The sequence below is a fragment of the Panulirus ornatus genome, chromosome 4 (genome assembly GCF_036320965.1).
Source record: "Panulirus ornatus isolate Po-2019 chromosome 4, ASM3632096v1, whole genome shotgun sequence".
NCBI classification, from domain to species: domain Eukaryota; kingdom Metazoa; phylum Arthropoda; class Malacostraca; order Decapoda; family Palinuridae; genus Panulirus; species Panulirus ornatus.
Window position 1 is genome coordinate 2,791,553 of NC_092227.1, and position 22,368 is coordinate 2,813,920.

General features: G+C 39.7%; 1 protein-coding gene across 7 annotated transcripts in view; it reads right to left on the reverse strand.

Moving 5' to 3' along the window:
* SppL (signal peptide peptidase-like protein) overlaps positions 1–22,368 on the reverse strand; it is a 129,858-nt gene that overhangs the window by 24,642 nt on the left and 82,848 nt on the right. For all 7 annotated transcript variants that reach the window (XM_071692308.1, XM_071692315.1, XM_071692330.1 and 4 more), the window contains 6 exons: positions 15,939–16,016; positions 9,423–9,520; positions 8,453–8,572; positions 6,497–6,575; positions 5,383–5,495; positions 2,976–3,127 (listed from right to left, as the gene is read on the reverse strand). In XM_071692308.1, coding sequence (XP_071548409.1) covers positions 2,976–3,127; positions 5,383–5,495; positions 6,497–6,575; positions 8,453–8,572; positions 9,423–9,520; positions 15,939–16,016 — 640 coding nt within the window. The remainder of the gene's footprint in view (positions 1–2,975; positions 3,128–5,382; positions 5,496–6,496; positions 6,576–8,452; positions 8,573–9,422; positions 9,521–15,938; positions 16,017–22,368) is intronic.

The following is a 22,368-nucleotide window of genomic DNA, read 5'->3' on the forward strand; positions in this document are numbered from 1 at the left end:
GTATAGATGTTATATTATATAGTATTTAAGTATTTGGAGTCAAAAGACTGTAATCAATGATATTAATCGGTTTATTAATTAGCACCTGGACTAATTATGATAAAATTCAAATGCTAATCACTCGAGTAATTATACGAATTTTTAGATTCTGGTCACAGATTCGTATTTAGCATACATAAAAGTATCTATTCTAAAAATTCCAAGAAAACTTATTTTTTCAAAAAAATCACGAAAAATCCAAGGCTATAGCCTGGCATATTTTTTTTGCTCAGATTTTCAACTTCCTCAGATTTTAATGAAAATCTGTGTATAGATGTTATTTTATATAGTATTTAAGTATTTGGAGTCAAAAGACTGTAATTAATGATATTAATCGGTTTATTAATTAGCACCTGGACTAATAATAAAATTCAAATGCTAATCACTCGAGTAATTATACGAATTTTTAGATTTTGACCACAGATTCCTATTCAGCATACATAAAGGTATATATTGTGAAAATTGCAAGAAAATCTATTTTTAAAAAAAATCACAAACAATCCAAGGCATTTTTTTTGGCTCAGATTTTCAACTTCCTCAGATTTTAATGAAAATCTGTGTATAAATATTATTTTATTTGGTATTTAAGTATTACGAGTCAAAAGAATGTAATTCATAAATTTAACCTTTTAATTACCACCTGGACTAATAAAATTCAAATGCTAATTACTCGACCAATTATAGGAATTTTAAGATTTTGACAACAGATTCGTATTCAGCATACATAAAGGTATCTATTCTGAAAATTCCAAGAAAATTTATTTTTTCAAAAAAATCACGAAAAATCCAAGGCTATAGCTTGGCATTTGTTTTGCTCAGATTTTCAACTTCCTCAGATTTTAATGAAAATCTGTGTATAGATGTTATATTATATAGTATTTAAGTATTTGGAGTCAAAAGACTGTAATTAATGATATTAATCGGTTTATTAATTAGCACCTGGACTAATTATGATAGAATTCAAATGCTAATCACTCGAATAATTATACGAATTTTTAGATTCTGATCACAGATTCGTATTTAGCATACATAAAAGTATCTATTCTAAAAATTCCAAGAAAACTTATTTTTTCAAAAAAATCACAAAAATCCAAGGCATTTTTTTTGCTCAGATTTTCAACTTCCTCAGATTTTAATGAAAATCTGTGTATTGATGTTATTTTATATAGTATTTAAGTATTTGGAGTCAAAAGACTGTAATTAATGATATTAATCGGTTTATTAATTAGCACCTGGACTAATAATAAAATTCAAATGCTAATCACTCGAGTAATTATACGAATTTTTAGATTTTGACCACAGATTCCTATTCAGCATACATAAAGGTATCTATTGTGAAAATTGCAAGAAAATCTATTCTTTAAAAAAAAAATCACGAAAAATCCAAGGCATTTTTTTTTGCTGATTTTCAACTTCCTCAGATTTTAATGAAAATCTGTGTATAGATGTTATTTTATTTGGTATTTAAGTATTTGGAGTCAAAAGAATGTAATTCATAAATTTAACCTTTTATTTAGAACCTGGACTAATTATAAAATTTAAATGCTAATTACTCGAGTAATTATACGAATTTTTAGATTTTGACAACAGATTCGTATTCAGCATACATAAAATTATCTATGATGAAAATTTCAAGAAAATCTATTTTTTAAAAAGAAATCATGAAAAATCCAAGGCATTTTTTTGCTCACATTTTCAACTTCCTCGGATTTTAATGAAAATCTGTGTATAGATGCTATTTTATATGGTATTTAAGTATTTGGAGTGAAAAGACTGTAATTCATAATATCAACAGTTTAATTAGCACCTGGACTAATTATAAAATTTAAATGCTAATTACTCGACTAATTATACGAATTTTTAGATTTTGACCACTGATTCGTACTCAGCATACATAAAATTATCTATGCTGAAATTTCAAGAAAATCTATTTTTTTTAAAAAATCAAGAAAAATCCAAGGCATTTTTTTGCTGGGATTTTGAACTTCCTCAGATTTTAATGATAATCTGTGTATAGATGTTATTTTATATGGTATTTAAGTATTTGGAGTCAAAAGACTGTAATTAATAATATTAACCATGTAATTAGAACCTGGACTAATTATGATAAAATTCAAATGCTAATTACTCGACTAATTATACGAATATTTAGATTTTGACCACAGATTCGTATTCATCATACATAAAAGTATCTATGATGAAAATTTCAAGACAATTTATTTTTTCAAAAAAATCAAGAAAAATCCAAGGCTATATAATAGCCTTGCATTTTTTTTGCTCAGATTTTCAACTTCCTCAGATTTTAATGAAAATCCGTGTATAGATGCTATTTTATATGGCACTTAAGTATTTGGAGTCAAAAGACTGTAAAGGTGGTTTGATTGAGTAAATAATGAAAAGGTAGGAGAGAGGTGTGGTAATAAAAAGAGTGTGGTTGGGAGAAATGAAAAGAGTGTGCTGAAATGGTTAGGACATGTGGAGAGAATGAATGAGGAAAGATTAAAAAAGGGAATATATGCGTTACAAGTAGAGGGAACAAGGAGAACAGGGAGACCACACTGGAGGTGGTAGAATGGAGTGAAAAAGATTGTGAGCAAATCGGGTCAGAACATGCAAGAAGGTGAATGGTGTGAATGGGATAGAGTGAACTGGAATGATGAGGTATACTGGAGCCGATGTGCTGTCAATGAACTGAACCAGGGAATGTGAAGCATCCAGGGTAAACCATGGAAAGGTCCATGAGGCCTGGTTGTGGACAGGGAGCTGTAGTTTCAGGGCATCAAACATGACTACCTCTTGCTAACACAGAAAATGGCAATCAAATAGAAAACAAATACACGTTTATAACATCTGAGTTGCCAAATACCACCATTGTCCACCAAAGGCTGTCAAGAAACTTATGAATTATACACAAAGTAATAGTCATCATGTCTTACCTTAACCATTACGTTGGCATTAAAAAGATAAGATGAGAAGAAAACCCAGAAGACGTCATATACAAGAAGGCCAGTCAAGAGCAGTGTAGAGACCTTCAAACTTGGTAGACGCACAAAAGCTATAAATGCAACACAGAGGCCCATGCCCATTGCTGAAAATATATAGAGGATTATGTTAAAGTTATCCGAAAAATTCTTACTGAATGGTATCGAGAGATATGAAAGATTCATGATAAAGAAAATTGCAATGACTTTTAAGGTAGCTGTTCATCAGTACATATTACTGACCTGAAAGTCTGCAACTCTTAGGTTTTCTCATATCAACAAATCATTGTTAAAAAATGCAAGAAACTATCTGAAAAGCATTTTGGATTAAGAGTTGGACCTCCCAAGGTATGTCAATGTTTCTTTTCTTTTTAACTAGTTCACCATTTCCTGCATAGCAAGGCAATACCAATAAAAACTGGCCCTGTTCAGCCTAATGACAGTAGGTCACCCCTGCAAACCATATAGCTCCAATTCATGCTATCCCTTGCAAGCTTCTTACTCTCTTGCATATTCAGGCCCTACTAACTTAAAACCCTCTTTTACTCCTTCCTTCTATCTCTTTTTCAGTCTCCCATTTCTCCTTACTCCCTCCACCTCTCTTCACTATTAATCCTCTTTATATTTCCAAACCACTTTCAGCACAAGCCCATAACCCCACCCCCTACTATACTTCCTTACACGATCAAACCTGCTCATGTCACATACTGTTCTCCAATATCTAATTTCCACCAACACATCCACAGACATCCATTTTTTCTATCTAGGGCCCTAAACAGTGCATCAGAGTTGTTCTCTACCAGTGGCCTGTTGGGGTGAGGCACTAAACGATAAGAAACAGTACTGGAGTTCTCCAGACATGAAGACCCTTTGATCACGGCCACCCCCTGAAAGGAGTTCCTGGAGGAAATGGGCATCAGAGATGTATATATAACATGCACCCACACAGCACTGCTGGGACTACTATACTATCAAACATCCATCACTGCCCTCTAAGACACAGAAGGGTAATACAGTAACTATGTATTTCTGACAATTTTCACAATTCATTCGCTGACAGAAGACATCATTTCAGCTAACAGCTTCAAACTTACTAAGAACTGAAGGTAAAAAAGATATGTGTAGGAGGAAAAAGGGTCTGGAAATCCTCCCCTTCAGTCTTACTTTTTCAAAAGAAGGAACAGAAAAGGCAGCCAAGTGAGAATTTTTCCCCTCAAAGGATCAGTCATCTGTAGCTTACACTACTTTGCTATCATGAGAAACGGTGAATACGTATGAAAAAAATACATGTTTTTTATACCAGCTTGCCTTTCCCACCTTGGTGAGCTATCATCAAGAACAGGCCACTGAACCCTCAGAGAAAAATCCTTGCCTAACTCATTTCACAACTACTTGAAGAAAGGAATAATACAGAAGAGCAGGATTTCCAGCCCCTCTTAGCAGCCTTAAACTATGTGGGTAGTAGTTTCTCCTAACCTCATCTCTCATATATCCTCTTTTCCTTGCTTGCATTACTAACCTTTTCCAACGGTCTCCTTTGAACCCCTACAATCACTTGCACTCTTTCCCTGAAGATGTTGACAACACACCTCCCTTTCCTGTTTCACAAGCAATTTAACATTCTCATTCCACCACTAACTATTGGGAAAGTCTGTCAAAAGAAATGCCATTTAGGAAATGCCTTATCAATTTGAAGTGGTCACAAAATGTGAGCGTTATCCACCATCACTGTGTTGGATTATGAAAATCCAACCATGTACACAGTATCTCAAGGAGAAACTTTCATGCACTGTTAGTACAACAACATTAAATAACTGCTGTTAAGTGTAAGGCACTAAAAGCTAAAAAGCAGCACTGGAGTTCAGCAGTTATGGAGACCCTATCGCCATAGCCACTTCCTTGAAGGGGTTCCAAAAGGGAATAGGTGTCGGAGATATAGAAAGATAGATAAAAATGATGGATTTTGCTTTCCAAACAATACCAATGATTTTCACAGCAATCAATTAAGTTACTGCATCTGTGTCTGGACTAACATTTTCCTCAATGATATACCTGTAAGAAATAAGACCAGCAACAATACTCCTAACAATGATATACCTGTAAGAAATAAGACCAGCAACAATACTCCTAACAATCTCAATTTTGAGGTTGATTACATTTCATAAAATATCAGCATATCATCAGTTCATGAAAATGTATGGGGCTCTCCTCACTACCACCTGAGAGGTAAGATTATATTTTCAATCTCGCATTTAAACAACATTCTTCCAAAGTCCAATGTAACTTTTACCTGAAGAACTCTTTTCTGATATTAAAACTTTACTGTGGTTGAGTTTACTGTAAACAAATCATAGAATCATACCATCCATAAGGAGCCAATGACCTGTCATGACCCAAATGCAGACAATGGACACTGAGAGGCAGAATGCCATGATCTCTGCCCCAGTGAACCTTCCGCACATCCCAAACGATATTCTGAAATTAAAACAAAGAATCATAGAAAATTTCTGGTAAGTTCCACAATACATCCTGTAAATGCACTACTATCTTTATGCATGATATTCATTGTAAAGAAACGTAAATGTCATAATAATGACAGCATCTTAAATCGGTACATCAGTGTTTTACAAATAGTCTCTAAGTTTCTGAGTCATTTCTGAACTTAGACATGATCAACTGGGGATATCAAGGCTCTTGGCCCTTGTCATTCCCCAGTTTATACACTACACAGTGAAACTCTACACACTAGGAAGTACAGCTGCACTTCCACTAATAACAACTGCATCCAATAACACTGTAAACAAACTCATGGCATCCTGACTAAGCCTACCATCATATGCTCTCAGCCTATCTGTATCCTCCCTGCTTTACAATTCATATGGCCTTCATTTTAACTATTCTCCCTGCCTTGCAACCACTTTCTTTGTATTTGTTGAAATACAATTGACTGTGAGGGAGATAGCAGGTAAAATATAGTCTCAGCTTTCCCTATCTAGACTCTATATGTCTTGGTTCCCCTATATCCAACTTTATTCTATCATTTCTGGCAGGCAGATCCTATTACTCTTCTTTCTTTGCCTACCCTCTCCACATCATATACCAGAGAAAAAAGTACATATGGTACATAAAAGTATGAAAAATTTGCTCTACACACTGCAAAAATTAACTGCAGACCTCCTGAAAGAGCCAAAGCTCACTTAGTAAAAGGTGGTCTACACGGAAAAATGAGTTAACAAGCCAGTGGTGCTTGGCACATGCAAGGTGAAAGGGATGATGATCTGCAATTGTAGCTGCTGCAACTTTTGACTAGTCAGTGAAACTTGTCCTCCAGTTTTCTTATCAACTACATATCATGGACAACCTATCAGAGGGTGGTCTAACCCCAGCTAATTTGCTGGAAAAGCAAAACAAAAGTACTCTCTTAAAATGATAATGAAAAATCATTTGGATTATAACTTGTGTTAGAAATGCCTTACTTTTTATTATCGGAGCATGGCCGGCTTATGTACTGGCACATGGGTAGCAAGAGGAAGGCGAGAGCTACCGTAGCTATTACTGAAAAATAACCAAACAAGTATAATAAATAATATCACACTTTTATATTGTGGCATAATTAGTAAATCACTTAAAGGATACTATGAATGAGCAGTAAAACTCATTTGACAAACAAAGAGGCCACAAATTCATCTTATAAAATTCATTACACCATACTGTCATATAATGATACAAAAAAAAAGGGCTTAGGATAATTTTTGCAGAAAACTTGATGAGGCAAATAAGAAAGAGGCTATTCAACATTTTGTATGGCCTAAGGTAAAGTGCCTGAAGACTGATGTAATGCACGTATAGTGTCCTTACATAAAGGCAAGAAAGAAAAGAGTGAATGATTGAGTGGATGAGTCCATTTCTTGGCCTGTTCCTTGTGCTACCTCAGTAACGTATGGAATGGTGAACATTAATAAAAGGAAAAAAAAAAGAAAAATGTCGAAAATATCTGGTCAGTTTTCTCAATCAGACTGCAATTATTACCACACCTTTCTATTACACTGTCATTATTCATAAGATCAACCTTTCTCACACCACTTACCATTCTTGGGGATTAAGCTTCCAACATATCCACCTTTTTCCTTTCTTTTGCATTCAAAGCCCAAGATTCATGTCCACGCAACATTACTGGGATTACTATACCTCCAAACATAACTATCTTTGTCATAAAAGACACAAACCTCTCTTTTCACACACCCCATATTGCACCCAAGACCTTCATTCCACCCCCCCACCCTCTCTCTCTCTCTTTCCAACCAGATTCAGGCCTCGTGATTCTATCTGTTTCCATGTCCACTCCTGGGTACCACAAAATTTCCCTTTCCCCCTAGTCTTCCCCATTCAAACTTAAACTCCAATAATTCTATCTCAAAACCCTGATTCATCTCGACCTTACTTCTATTCACATTAACTCTCAGCTTCCTCCATTCACAATACTTCCATACTAAGAAACCTACTCCTTGAACTTCTCTCTGGAATCTGCCACCACAGCCATGTCATCTACAACAATAAGTAATTTACCTGCTCCTAACAAACCCCAACATACTGAAGATCCAACTCCTGCTTCAAGATTTTCACATTTGCCTCCTTCACCATCCCTTCCATGAATAGATTAAACAGTCACACACACTTGATGCAGAGCTACCTTCACTATGAACCACTAACCTTCATCCCTTCCTCATGCCTTATAGTCGCTCTACATACACGAAATATATTCCAAAAACTTTCCACAAGACATCTCTGTTAACCCAATCATATGCTTTCTCCAGATCCATAAGCGTCACATGATACTCCCTCTATCCAAGTATTTCTCACACAAATTCTTCAAAGCAAACATGGTCCACAATTCCTCTAGCTCTTGTGAAACCACACAGCTCCTTTCCAGTCATGCTACCATCATCACAGTCACGGTTCTCCCCATGCATCTTACCTGGCACACTCAAAAGACTTGTATCTCAGAAGTTTGAACATTCATTTTTGTCCACCTTGCCCACATACAAGGGCACTATGCAAGCATTTTGCCAATCTTTTGGCACTTCACCATGGATCATACAAACATCATCCAAACTGAATAACTTAATTAATTAATGGTGGTGTCACTCCCTTTTCGAGAAAGCAAACTACAAACCCATACACTCCTGTTACTTTGCCACAATTCATCTTATGCAAGGCTTTTAAGAACTCTCCTCTTTTTACAATGTGATTGGCCATGACTCTCTCAGTCTACATGCCCTCTCATACATAATGATTCATAACTGCCCTTTGTCCCATTGAAAGTTTTGCAATAAAATAGCATTTCAAAGCCATCCTTAAAATTAATATCTTTACCAAAAAATGGTGTACAAAACAATGAAAATAGGATTGGCAACCCTACAAATGACACCTACTTGCAGTACAGACAGCAAAAAGCATCTGCATGGAGTCGAAGAAGAAGAACATTATGAGGAGAGAGACAGATGCCCCGAGTGGCAGACAAAGCGCCTGCATAGTGTCTAGAGTTTGTACATCTGTGGAGACAAAAAAATCAATTAATTTTATTATCAACCAGTTTACATCAAAAAGTAAATATAATAAAATCACTGTTAGTGATCTCTGATGGGCTTAATCAACCAGGCCTGCTGATGCTTGTTGCTTCTTGTCTTGTGAAAAGTCTGCCAATGCAACATACTGCATCTTGTACTCAACCATAAACTCTATATATCTTCACTCATTAGAAGAAAAGATTTCTGGAATAATTTTCGTCATGAGTTCAGATCAACTCACCTGTTTCATCACTGCAGCCTTACACACTAACTTTTTCCATCACAGATCTTTCCAACATTCTTTTGTTCAGAGATTTTCTTTATATTCGTGTACTCTATTTGACCCTGCTCAGCACTTTATTTTCCATTAAATCAACAAAACTATTCAATTCTGATATCTTCAGGCTGTGGAAATGACCTATTTGAGACAAGCGTGTGGTATGACTAGATGGAATAAAGAAAGAATTGAGGGGGTGTATGAGACTGCATGGCAGGGAATGTAAAGAGAATTAAGTGTGGAGCCACAGACTTGAGAAAAGAAAGCAAGAAAGGGAGTTTACGAGAAGAGTGTATGACAGTACGGTTAAAAGAACTGGTGTGAGAGGAAAACCATGGGAAAATTATGTGGAAGAGTACTGGAGGGAGAGAAACGGTGAGAGAATGAGTGGAATGGTGTATGCGAGGGAGGCATGTTAGGACAGATATATGTGCAGGCTCTTTTGCCATGGTCATCCCATTGATGGGACTTCTCAGAGGGAATAGGTGTCAGAGATGCATACAGACAGATACAACAGATAAGAAACTCTTCAGTCCTAATAAAAACTCTCCAACTTACTATTATCATTTGAAGATGCTGGTGTGGCAATGCCCAGCAATTTATTTCTTTCTTTTTCCGATTCTCTTTCTCTCGCCTCCTGCTCCAGATTGAGGGATCTGTAAAACAAAGTGCAGATGAAAATATCAGTTGAGAATCAAGACTTTTATCATATATCAAGGCCAAAGATTAAAGCAATTTCATTTTGATAATAAAGGTGAGGCAAATGTAGGTAAGCTTTCTTCTCTCTCAGCTCTATTGATGAAGAAAATAATCAAACAGAAAAGAAAAAATGGTGGAAAAGTGATATGCAGAAACAGGCCTTCAATTTTGCAGAAGTTTTAAGGGCAATGCCTAATGAAACTTACGTGACTGAATAGTAATGTGACTTAAGAACATATGCAAGTACGCCAGAAGGTATACAGCCTCCCTTCTTACCACAGCTCCTCCAGACAGAAGAAAAGTTAGAGTTCTGGGGTTATGGTAGGGAATTCCAATTATTAATCCTTGGAGTTTTACTTACTCGATCATATTTGTATCTATAACCACCAACTGAAAATGGGATATAGGCTTTATTCTGCACTTTCCTTGCCATTGTGAAAAAAATTCAAAAATTGCATCTTTTTAAGTCATTAGCCTTCTTAAATGGTTAGGTGTGAGAAAGGAGGTTGGATAGTGAGTGGCATGTGACCTCATACACCAGCCTTAGCAACAGGGGCCTATGATATTAATTAAAGCATTTTCAGCCCTTGCATTCCAGCATGAGGTCTAAGGTGAGAGAAAGTCTGCAACCTTTCCCCCTTAACTAATAATGACAGCCCTATGAAGACCTATGACTCTATGAGGCCCAGCCAACAAAAACACCCCCTAAACATCACCACCCCCACCACTTTCACAGTCAGGTCTGGTGAAAGGTGAAAGTTATCACCATTTGTTTATCAGGATGTTTTCCAGGCTTTCAACTCTTAAGTCACATGAAACATTACATGAATAAGCTATTCACCCTGAAATAATGTTATCTAAACATATCTATTTACAAAGTAGCATTACGTACAAAAGCTATTTATCTACAAAGTACCATCACATAAACATGATAATTATCTCCGAAGCAGCATAAGATAAACAAGCTATTCATCACTGAAACATTATATAAACAAGCGATTCACCCCCTTAAAGAAATACACAAACAAACAATTTATCTTCAAGACTGTTACACATCATTACATAAACAAGTTATCGTATTTCAAAGTAATGTTCAGCAAAGAAAGTATCAAGTATGAAGCAGCTTTTAATAAATACACTGTTTCTATCAGTGGGAGTGCTATGTAGACAAGCTACATAGCATTATAAAAAAAGCCAATCTTCAAGGAAGCATTACACAGAAAACTGTTTATCTTGATATACAATAAGAGAACAACTATGCCCTGGAGCATCTTGCATGACATTCAGTGGATATTAAGGAAAGGAGGAGAAAGCCAGTAACATATAGGAAGCTGTAGTTCACCAAACTGATGATGCAACCCAAAACAACATAGATACTACTGGCCAGAGGGTTTGGTTAGAAAGCAGAGTTGAATGTGAGAGGATCAGGCAATGAGACACACATGTAGGACCTGGTATATGTTTGTATGTGAAGTTTCAGCCGGTTAAATGTGAATAAGAGCAAGGTTATTAGGTACAGTAGGGTTGAGGGTCAAGTCAATTGGGAGGTAAGTTTGAATGGAGAAAAACTGGAGGAAGTAAAGTGTTTTAGATATCTGGGAGTGGATCTGGCAGCGGATGGAACCATGGAAGCAGAAGTGAATCATAGGGTGGGGGAGGGGGCGAAAATCCTGGGAGCCTTGAAGAATGTGTGGAAGTCGAGAACATTATCTCGGAAAGCAAAAATGGGTATGTTTGAAGGAATAGTGGTTCCAACAATGTATGGTTGCGAGGCGTGGGCTATGGAGAGAGTTGTGCGCAGGAGGGTGGATGTGCTGGAAACAAGATGTTTGAGGACAATGTGTGGTGTGAGGTGGTTTGATCGAGTAAGTAACGTAAGGGTAAGAGAGATGTGTGGAAATAAAAAGAGCGTGGTTGAGAGAGCAGAAGAGGGTGTTTTGAAATGGTTTGGGCACATGGAGAGAATGAGTGAGGAAAGATTGACCAAGAGGATATATGTGTCGGAGGTGGAGGGAACGAGAAGTGGGAGACCAAATTGGAGGTGGAAAGATGGAGTGAAAAAGATTTTGTGTGATCGGGGCCTGAACATGCAGAAGGGTGAAAGGAGGGCAAGGAATAGAGTGAATTGGATCGATGTGGTATACCGGGGTTGACGTGCTGTCAGTGGATTGAATCAGGGCATGTGAAGCATCTGGGGTAAACCATGGAAAGCTGTGTAGGTATGTATATTTGCGTGTGTGGACGTGTATGCATATACATGTGTATGGGGGTGGGTTGGGCCATTTCTTTCATCTGTTTCCTTGCGCTACCTCGCAAACGCGGGAGACAGCGACAAAGCAAAAAGAAAAAATATATATATATATATATATATATATATATATTCCCTGGAGATAGGGGAGAAAGAATACTTCCCACGTATTCCCTGCGTGTCGCAGAAGGCGACTAAAAGGGATGGGAGCGGGGGGCTGGAAATCCTCCCCTCTCGTTTTTTTTTTTTTTTTTTCCCAAAAGAAGGAACAGAGAAGAGGGCCAGGTGAGGATATTCCCTCAAAGGCCCAGTCCTCTGTTCTTAACGCTACCTCGCTATCGCGGGAAATGGCGAATAGTATGAAAAAAAAAAAAAATATATATATATATATATATATATATATATATATATATATATATATATATAGGTAGTATGTTTGAGGAAAGGAACCTGGATGTTTTGGCTCTGAGTGAAACGAAGCTCAAGGGTAAAGGGGAAGCGTGGTTTGGGAATGTCTTGGGAGTAAAGTCAGGGGTTAGTGAGAGGACAAGAGCAAGGGAAGGAGTAGCAGTACTCCTGAAACAGGAGTTGTGGGAGTATGTGATAGAATGTAAGAAAGTAAATTCTCGATTAATATGGGTAAAACTGAAAGTTGATGGAGAGAGATGGGTGATTATTGGTGCATATGCACCTGGGCATGAGAAGAAAGATCATGAGAGGCAAGTGTTTTGGGAGCAGCTGAATGAGTGTGTTAGTGGTTTTGATGCACGAGACCGGGTTATAGTGATGGGTGATTTGAATGCAAAGGTGAGTAATGTGGCAGTTGAGGGAATAATTGGTATACATGGGGTGTTCAGTGTTGTAAATGGAAATGGTGAAGAGCTTGTAGATTTATGTGCTGAAAAAGGACTGGTGATTGGGAATACCTGGTTTAAAAAGCGAGATATATACATAAGTATACGTATGTAAGTAGGAGAGATGGCCAGAGAGCGTTATTGGATTACGTGTTAATTGACAGGCGCGTGAAAGAGACTTTTGGATGTTAATGTGCTGAGAGGTGCAACTGGAGGGATGTCTGATCATTATCTTGTGGAGGCTAAGGTGAAGATTTGTATGGGTTTTCAGAAAAGAAGAGTGAATGTTGGGGTGAAGAGGGTGGTGAGAGTAAGTGAGCTTCGGAAGGAGACTTGTGTGAGGAAGCACCAGGAGAGACTGAGTACAGAATGGAAAAAGGTGAGAACAATGGAAGTAAGGGGAGTTGGAGAGGAATGGGATGTATTTAGGGAATCAGTGATGCATTGCGCAAAAGATGCTTGTGGCATGAGAAGAGTGGGAGGTGGGTTGATTAGAAAGGGTAGTGAGTGGTGGGATGAAGAAGTAAGATTATTAGTGAAAGAGAAGAGAGAGGCATTTGGACAATTTTTGCAGGGAAAAAATGCAATTGAGTGGGAGATGTATAAAAGAAAGAGACAGGAGGTCAAGAGAAAGGTGCAAGAGGTGAAAAAGAGGGCAAATGAGAGTTGGGGTGAGAGAGTATCATTAAATTTTAGGGAGAATAAAAAATGTTCTGGAAGGAGGTAAATAAAGTGCGTAAGACAAGGGAGCAAATGGGAACTTCAGTGAAGGGTGCAAATGGGGAGGTGATAACAAGTAGTGGTGATGTGAGAAGGAGATGGAGTGAGTATTTTGAAGGTTTGTTGAATGTGTTTGATGATAGAGTGGCAGATATAGGGTGTTTTGGTCGAGGTGGTGTGCAAAGTGAGAGGGTTAGGGAAAATGATTTGGTAAACAGAGAAGAGGTAGTAAAAGCTTTGAGGAAAATGAAAGCCGGCAAGGCAGCAGGTTTGGATGGTATTGCAGTGGAATTTATTAAAAAAGGGGGTGACTGTATTGTTGACTGGTTGGTAAGGTTATGTAATGTATGTATGACTCATGGTGAGGTGCCTGAGGATTGGCGGAATGAGTGCATAGTGCCATTGTACAAAGGCAAAGGGGATAAGAGTGAGTGCTCAAATTACAGAGGTATAAGTTTGTTGAGTATTCCTGGTAAATTATATGGGAGGGTATTGATTGAGAGGGTGAAGGCATGTACAGAGCATCAGATTGGGGAAGAGCAGTGTGGTTTCAGAAGTGGTAGAGGATGTGTGGATCAGGTGTTTGCTTTGAAGAATGTATGTGAGAAATACTTAGAAAAGCAAATGGATTTGTATGTAGCATTTATGGATCTGGAGAAGGCATATGATAGAGTTGATAGAGATGCTCTGTGGAAGGTATTAAGAATATATGGTGTTGGAGGCAAGTTGTTAGAAGCAGTGAAAAGTTTTTATCGAGGATGTAAGGCATGTGTACGTGGAGGAAGAGAGGAAAGTGATTGGTTCTCAGTGAATGTAGGTTTGCAGCAGGGGTGTGTGATGTCTCCATGGTTGTTTAATTTGTTTATGGATGGGGTTGTTAGGGAGGTGAATGCAAGAGTTTTGGAAAGAGGGGCAAGTATGAAGTCTGTTGTGAATGAGAGAGCTTGGTAAGTTAGTCAGTTGTTGTTCGCTGATGATACAGCTCTGGTGACTGATTCATGTGAGAAACTGCAGAAGCTGGTGACTGAGTTTGGTAAAGTGTGTGAAAGAAGAAAGTTAAGAGTAAATGTGAATAAGAGCAAGGTTATTAGGTACAGTAGGGTTGAGGGTCAAGTCAATTGAGAGGTAAGTTTGAATGGAGAAAAACTGGAGGAAGTAAAGTGTTTTAGATATCTAGGAGTGGATCTGGCAGCGGATGGAACCATGGAAGCGGAAGTGAATCATAGGGTGGGGGAGGGGGCGAAAATCCTGGGAGCCTTGAAGAATGTGTGGAAGTCGAGAACATTATCTTGGAAAGCAAAAATGGGTATGTTTGAAGGAATAGTGGTTCCAACAATGTTGTATGGTGGCGAGGCGTGGGCTATGGATAGAGTTGTGCGCAGGAGGGTGGATGTCCTGGAAGTGAGATGTTTGAGGACAATGTGTGGTGTGAGGTGGTTTGATCGAGTAAGTAATGTAAGGGTAAGAGAGATGTGTGGAAATAAAAAGAGCGTGGTTGAGAGAGCAGAAGAGGGTGTTTGAAATGGTTTGGCCACATGGAGAGAATGAGTGAGGAAAGATTGACCAAGAGGATATATGTGTCGGAGGTGGAGGGAACGAGGAGAAGTGGGAGACCAAATTGGAGGTGGAAAGATGGAGTGAAAAAGATTTTGTGTGATCGGGGCCTGAACATGCAGGAGGGTGAAAGGAGGGCAAGGAATAGAGTGAATTGGATCGATGTGGTATACCGGGGTTGACGTGCTGTTAGTGGATTGAATCAGGGTATGTGAAGCGTCTGGGGTAAACCATGGAAAGCTGTGTTCCAATTCATGCCCTCCTTTCACCCTCCTGCATGTTCAGGCCCCGATCACACAAAATCTTTTTCACTCCATCTTTCCACCTCCAATTTGGTCTCCCTCTTCTCCTCGTTCCCTCCACCTCCGACACATATATCCTCTTGGTCAATCTTTCCTCACTCATTCTCTCCATGTGCCCAAACCACTTCAAAACACCCTCCTCTGCTCTCTCAACCACGCTCTTTTTATTTCCACACATCTCTCTTACCCTTACGTTACTCACTCGATCAAACCACCTCACACCACACATTGTCCTCAAACATCTCATTTCCAGCACATCCATCCTCCTGCGTACAACTCTATCCATAGCCCACGCCTCGCAACCATACAACATTGTTGGAACCACTATTCCTTCAAACATACCCATTTTTGCTTTCCGAGATAATGTTCTCGACTTCCACGCATTCTTCAAGGCCGCCAGAATTTTCGCCCCCTCCCCCACCCTATGATCCACTTCCGCTTCCATGGTTCCATCCGCTGCCAGATCCACTCCCAGATATCTAAAACACTTCACTTCCTCCAGTTTTTCTCCATTCAAACTCACCTCCCAATTGACTTGACCCTCAACCCTACTGTACCTAATAACCTTGTTCTTATTCACATTTACTCTTAACTTTCTTCTTCCACACACATATAATCAATATTTATAATTACATTATCTCATATAATGTAACACAAAAAAAAAGGAAAAGAAAAGCAGGATACATAGAGAACGTACCTGAAGCTGCCGTACACGATGAGGAGAATTGAGATGAGGAAGGTGGAGACCCGCGACGAGTCCACGATGGAGTACGCCCTGAAAGGGAAAGCAACACCCTTAGTGGCCATGTTGGGAGGGTTGGGGGAAGGTGCAGGAAGAGGCGGGAGCAATGATTACAACAGGAGTAAGGGGCAGAAATGCAGATCAGTTTGACATATCTTTTTGCATATCAAAAAAAGGAAATTCATATATATATATATATATATATATATATATATATATATATCTTCTTCTTCATACTATTCGCCATTTCCCGCGTTTGCGAGGTAGCGTTAAGAACAGAGGACTGGGCCTTAGAGGGTTAGAGGGAAAATCCTCACCTGGCCCCCTTCTCTGTTCCTTCTTTTGGGAAATTAGAAAAAAAAAAAAAAAAAAAATGTGTACGTGTAGGAAGAGAGGAAAGTGATTGGTTCTCAGTGAATGTAGGTTTGCGGCAGGGGTGTGTGATGTCTCCATGGTTGTTTAATTTGTTTATGGATGGGGTTGTTAGGGAGGTGAATGCAAGAGTTTTGGAAAGAGGGGCAAGTATGAAGTCTGTTGTGGATGAGAGAGCTTGGGAAGTGAGTCGGTTGTTGTTCGCTGATGATACAGCGCTGGTGGCTGATTCATGTGAGAAACTGCAGAAGCTGGTGACTGAGTTTGGTAAAGTGTGTGAAAGAAGAAAGTTAAGAGTAAATGTGAATAAGAGCAAGGTTATTAGGTACAGTAGGGTTGAGGGTCAAGTCAATTGGGAGGTAAGTTTGAATGGAGAAAAACTGGAGGAAGTAAAGTGTTTTAGATATCTGGGAGTGGATCTGGCAGCGGATGGAACCATGGAAGCAGAAGTGAATCATAGGGTGGGGGAGGGGGCGAAAATCCTGGGAGCCTTGAAGAATGTGTGGAAGTCGAGAACATTATCTCGGAAAGCAAAAATGGGTATGTTTGAAGGAATAGTGGTTCCAACAATGTATGGTTGCGAGGCGTGGGCTATGGAGAGAGTTGTGCGCAGGAGGGTGGATGTGCTGGAAACAAGATGTTTGAGGACAATGTGTGGTGTGAGGTGGTTTGATCGAGTAAGTAACGTAAGGGTAAGAGAGATGTGTGGAAATAAAAAGAGCGTGGTTGAGAGAGCAGAAGAGGGTGTTTTGAAATGGTTTGGGCACATGGAGAGAATGAGTGAGGAAAGATTGACCAAGAGGATATATGTGTCGGAGGTGGAGGGAACGAGAAGTGGGAGACCAAATTGGAGGTGGAAAGATGGAGTGAAAAAGATTTTGTGTGATCGGGGCCTGAACATGCAGAAGGGTGAAAGGAGGGCAAGGAATAGAGTGAATTGGATCGATGTGGTATACCGGGGTTGACGTGCTGTCAGTGGATTGAATCAGGGCATGTGAAGCATCTGGGGTAAACCATGGAAAGCTGTGTAGGTATGTATATTTGCGTGTGTGGACGTGTATGCATATACATGTGTATGGGGGTGGGTTGGGCCATTTCTTTCATCTGTTTCCTTGCGCTACCTCGCAAACGCGGGAGACAGCGACAAAGCAAAAAGAAAAAAATATATATATATATATATATATATATATATATATTCCCTGGAGATAGGGGAGAAAGAATACTTCCCACGTATTCCCTGCGTGTCGCAGAAGGCGACTAAAAGGGATGGGAGCGGGGGGCTGGAAATCCTCCCCTCTCGTTTTTTTTTTTTTTTTTCCCAAAAGAAGGAACAGAGAAGAGGGCCAGGTGAGGATATTCCCTCAAAGGCCCAGTCCTCTGTTCTTAACGCTACCTCGCTATCGCGGGAAATGGCGAATAGTATGAAAAAAAAAAAAAAAATATATATATATATATATATATATATATATATATATATATATATATAGGTAGTATGTTTGAGGAAAGGAACCTGGATGTTTTGGCTCTGAGTGAAACGAAGCTCAAGGGTAAAGGGGAAGCGTGGTTTGGGAATGTCTTGGGAGTAAAGTCAGGGGTTAGTGAGAGGACAAGAGCAAGGGAAGGAGTAGCAGTACTCCTGAAACAGGAGTTGTGGGAGTATGTGATAGAATGTAAGAAAGTAAATTCTCGATTAATATGGGTAAAACTGAAAGTTGATGGAGAGAGATGGGTGATTATTGGTGCATATGCACCTGGGCATGAGAAGAAAGATCATGAGAGGCAAGTGTTTTGGGAGCAGCTGAATGAGTGTGTTAGTGGTTTTGATGCACGAGACCGGGTTATAGTGATGGGTGATTTGAATGCAAAGGTGAGTAATGTGGCAGTTGAGGGAATAATTGGTATACATGGGGTGTTCAGTGTTGTAAATGGAAATGGTGAAGAGCTTGTAGATTTATGTGCTGAAAAAGGACTGGTGATTGGGAATACCTGGTTTAAAAAGCGAGATATATACATAAGTATACGTATGTAAGTAGGAGAGATGGCCAGAGAGCGTTATTGGATTACGTGTTAATTGACAGGCGCGTGAAAGAGACTTTTGGATGTTAATGTGCTGAGAGGTGCAACTGGAGGGATGTCTGATCATTATCTTGTGGAGGCTAAGGTGAAGATTTGTATGGGTTTTCAGAAAAGAAGAGTGAATGTTGGGGTGAAGAGGGTGGTGAGAGTAAGTGAGCTTCGGAAGGAGACTTGTGTGAGGAAGCACCAGGAGAGACTGAGTACAGAATGGAAAAAGGTGAGAACAATGGAAGTAAGGGGAGTTGGAGAGGAATGGGATGTATTTAGGGAATCAGTGATGCATTGCGCAAAAGATGCTTGTGGCATGAGAAGAGTGGGAGGTGGGTTGATTAGAAAGGGTAGTGAGTGGTGGGATGAAGAAGTAAGATTATTAGTGAAAGAGAAGAGAGAGGCATTTGGACAATTTTTGCAGGGAAAAAATGCAATTGAGTGGGAGATGTATAAAAGAAAGAGACAGGAGGTCAAGAGAAAGGTGCAAGAGGTGAAAAAGAGGGCAAATGAGAGTTGGGGTGAGAGAGTATCATTAAATTTTAGGGAGAATAAAAAATGTTCTGGAAGGAGGTAAATAAAGTGCGTAAGACAAGGGAGCAAATGGGAACTTCAGTGAAGGGTGCAAATGGGGAGGTGATAACAAGTAGTGGTGATGTGAGAAGGAGATGGAGTGAGTATTTTGAAGGTTTGTTGAATGTGTTTGATGATAGAGTGGCAGATATAGGGTGTTTTGGTCGAGGTGGTGTGCAAAGTGAGAGGGTTAGGGAAAATGATTTGGTAAACAGAGAAGAGGTAGTAAAAGCTTTGAGGAAAATGAAAGCCGGCAAGGCAGCAGGTTTGGATGGTATTGCAGTGGAATTTATTAAAAAAGGGGGTGACTGTATTGTTGACTGGTTGGTAAGGTTATGTAATGTATGTATGACTCATGGTGAGGTGCCTGAGGATTGGCGGAATGAGTGCATAGTGCCATTGTACAAAGGCAAAGGGGATAAGAGTGAGTGCTCAAATTACAGAGGTATAAGTTTGTTGAGTATTCCTGGTAAATTATATGGGAGGGTATTGATTGAGAGGGTGAAGGCATGTACAGAGCATCAGATTGGGGAAGAGCAGTGTGGTTTCAGAAGTGGTAGAGGATGTGTGGATCAGGTGTTTGCTTTGAAGAATGTATGTGAGAAATACTTAGAAAAGCAAATGGATTTGTATGTAGCATTTATGGATCTGGAGAAGGCATATGATAGAGTTGATAGAGATGCTCTGTGGAAGGTATTAAGAATATATGGTGTTGGAGGCAAGTTGTTAGAAGCAGTGAAAAGTTTTTATCGAGGATGTAAGGCATGTGTACGTGGAGGAAGAGAGGAAAGTGATTGGTTCTCAGTGAATGTAGGTTTGCAGCAGGGGTGTGTGATGTCTCCATGGTTGTTTAATTTGTTTATGGATGGGGTTGTTAGGGAGGTGAATGCAAGAGTTTTGGAAAGAGGGGCAAGTATGAAGTCTGTTGTGAATGAGAGAGCTTGGTAAGTTAGTCAGTTGTTGTTCGCTGATGATACAGCTCTGGTGACTGATTCATGTGAGAAACTGCAGAAGCTGGTGACTGAGTTTGGTAAAGTGTGTGAAAGAAGAAAGTTAAGAGTAAATGTGAATAAGAGCAAGGTTATTAGGTACAGTAGGGTTGAGGGTCAAGTCAATTGAGAGGTAAGTTTGAATGGAGAAAAACTGGAGGAAGTAAAGTGTTTTAGATATCTAGGAGTGGATCTGGCAGCGGATGGAACCATGGAAGCGGAAGTGAATCATAGGGTGGGGGAGGGGGCGAAAATCCTGGGAGCCTTGAAGAATGTGTGGAAGTCGAGAACATTATCTTGGAAAGCAAAAATGGGTATGTTTGAAGGAATAGTGGTTCCAACAATGTTGTATGGTGGCGAGGCGTGGGCTATGGATAGAGTTGTGCGCAGGAGGGTGGATGTCCTGGAAGTGAGATGTTTGAGGACAATGTGTGGTGTGAGGTGGTTTGATCGAGTAAGTAATGTAAGGGTAAGAGAGATGTGTGGAAATAAAAAGAGCGTGGTTGAGAGAGCAGAAGAGGGTGTTTGAAATGGTTTGGCCACATGGAGAGAATGAGTGAGGAAAGATTGACCAAGAGGATATATGTGTCGGAGGTGGAGGGAACGAGGAGAAGTGGGAGACCAAATTGGAGGTGGAAAGATGGAGTGAAAAAGATTTTGTGTGATCGGGGCCTGAACATGCAGGAGGGTGAAAGGAGGGCAAGGAATAGAGTGAATTGGATCGATGTGGTATACCGGGGTTGACGTGCTGTTAGTGGATTGAATCAGGGTATGTGAAGCGTCTGGGGTAAACCATGGAAAGCTGTGTTCCAATTCATGCCCTCCTTTCACCCTCCTGCATGTTCAGGCCCCGATCACACAAAATCTTTTTCACTCCATCTTTCCACCTCCAATTTGGTCTCCCTCTTCTCCTCGTTCCCTCCACCTCCGACACATATATCCTCTTGGTCAATCTTTCCTCACTCATTCTCTCCATGTGCCCAAACCACTTCAAAACACCCTCCTCTGCTCTCTCAACCACGCTCTTTTTATTTCCACACATCTCTCTTACCCTTACGTTACTCACTCGATCAAACCACCTCACACCACACATTGTCCTCAAACATCTCATTTCCAGCACATCCATCCTCCTGCGTACAACTCTATCCATAGCCCACGCCTCGCAACCATACAACATTGTTGGAACCACTATTCCTTCAAACATACCCATTTTTGCTTTCCGAGATAATGTTCTCGACTTCCACGCATTCTTCAAGGCCGCCAGAATTTTCGCCCCCTCCCCCACCCTATGATCCACTTCCGCTTCCATGGTTCCATCCGCTGCCAGATCCACTCCCAGATATCTAAAACACTTCACTTCCTCCAGTTTTTCTCCATTCAAACTCACCTCCCAATTGACTTGACCCTCAACCCTACTGTACCTAATAACCTTGTTCTTATTCACATTTACTCTTAACTTTCTTCTTCCACACACATATAATCAATATTTATAATTACATTATCTCATATAATGTAACACAAAAAAAAAGGAAAAGAAAAGCAGGATACATAGAGAACGTACCTGAAGCTGCCGTACACGATGAGGAGAATTGAGATGAGGAAGGTGGAGACCCGCGACGAGTCCACGATGGAGTACGCCCTGAAAGGGAAAGCAACACCCTTAGTGGCCATGTTGGGAGGGTTGGGGGAAGGTGCAGGAAGAGGCGGGAGCAATGATTACAACAGGAGTAAGGGGCAGAAATGCAGATCAGTTTGACATATCTTTTTGCATATCAAAAAAAGGAAATTCATATATATATATATATATATATATATATATATCTTCTTCTTCATACTATTCGCCATTTCCCGCGTTTGCGAGGTAGCGTTAAGAACAGAGGACTGGGCCTTAGAGGGTTAGAGGGAAAATCCTCACCTGGCCCCCTTCTCTGTTCCTTCTTTTGGGAAATTAGAAAAAAAAAAAAAAAAAAAATGTGTACGTGTAGGAAGAGAGGAAAGTGATTGGTTCTCAGTGAATGTAGGTTTGCGGCAGGGGTGTGTGATGTCTCCATGGTTGTTTAATTTGTTTATGGATGGGGTTGTTAGGGAGGTGAATGCAAGAGTTTTGGAAAGAGGGGCAAGTATGAAGTCTGTTGTGGATGAGAGAGCTTGGGAAGTGAGTCGGTTGTTGTTCGCTGATGATACAGCGCTGGTGGCTGATTCATGTGAGAAACTGCAGAAGCTGGTGACTGAGTTTGGTAAAGTGTGTGAAAGAAGAAAGTTAAGAGTAAATGTGAATAAGAGCAAGGTTATTAGGTACAGTAGGGTTGAGGGTCAAGTCAATTGGGAGGTAAGTTTGAATGGAGAAAAACTGGAGGAAGTAAAGTGTTTTAGATATCTGGGAGTGG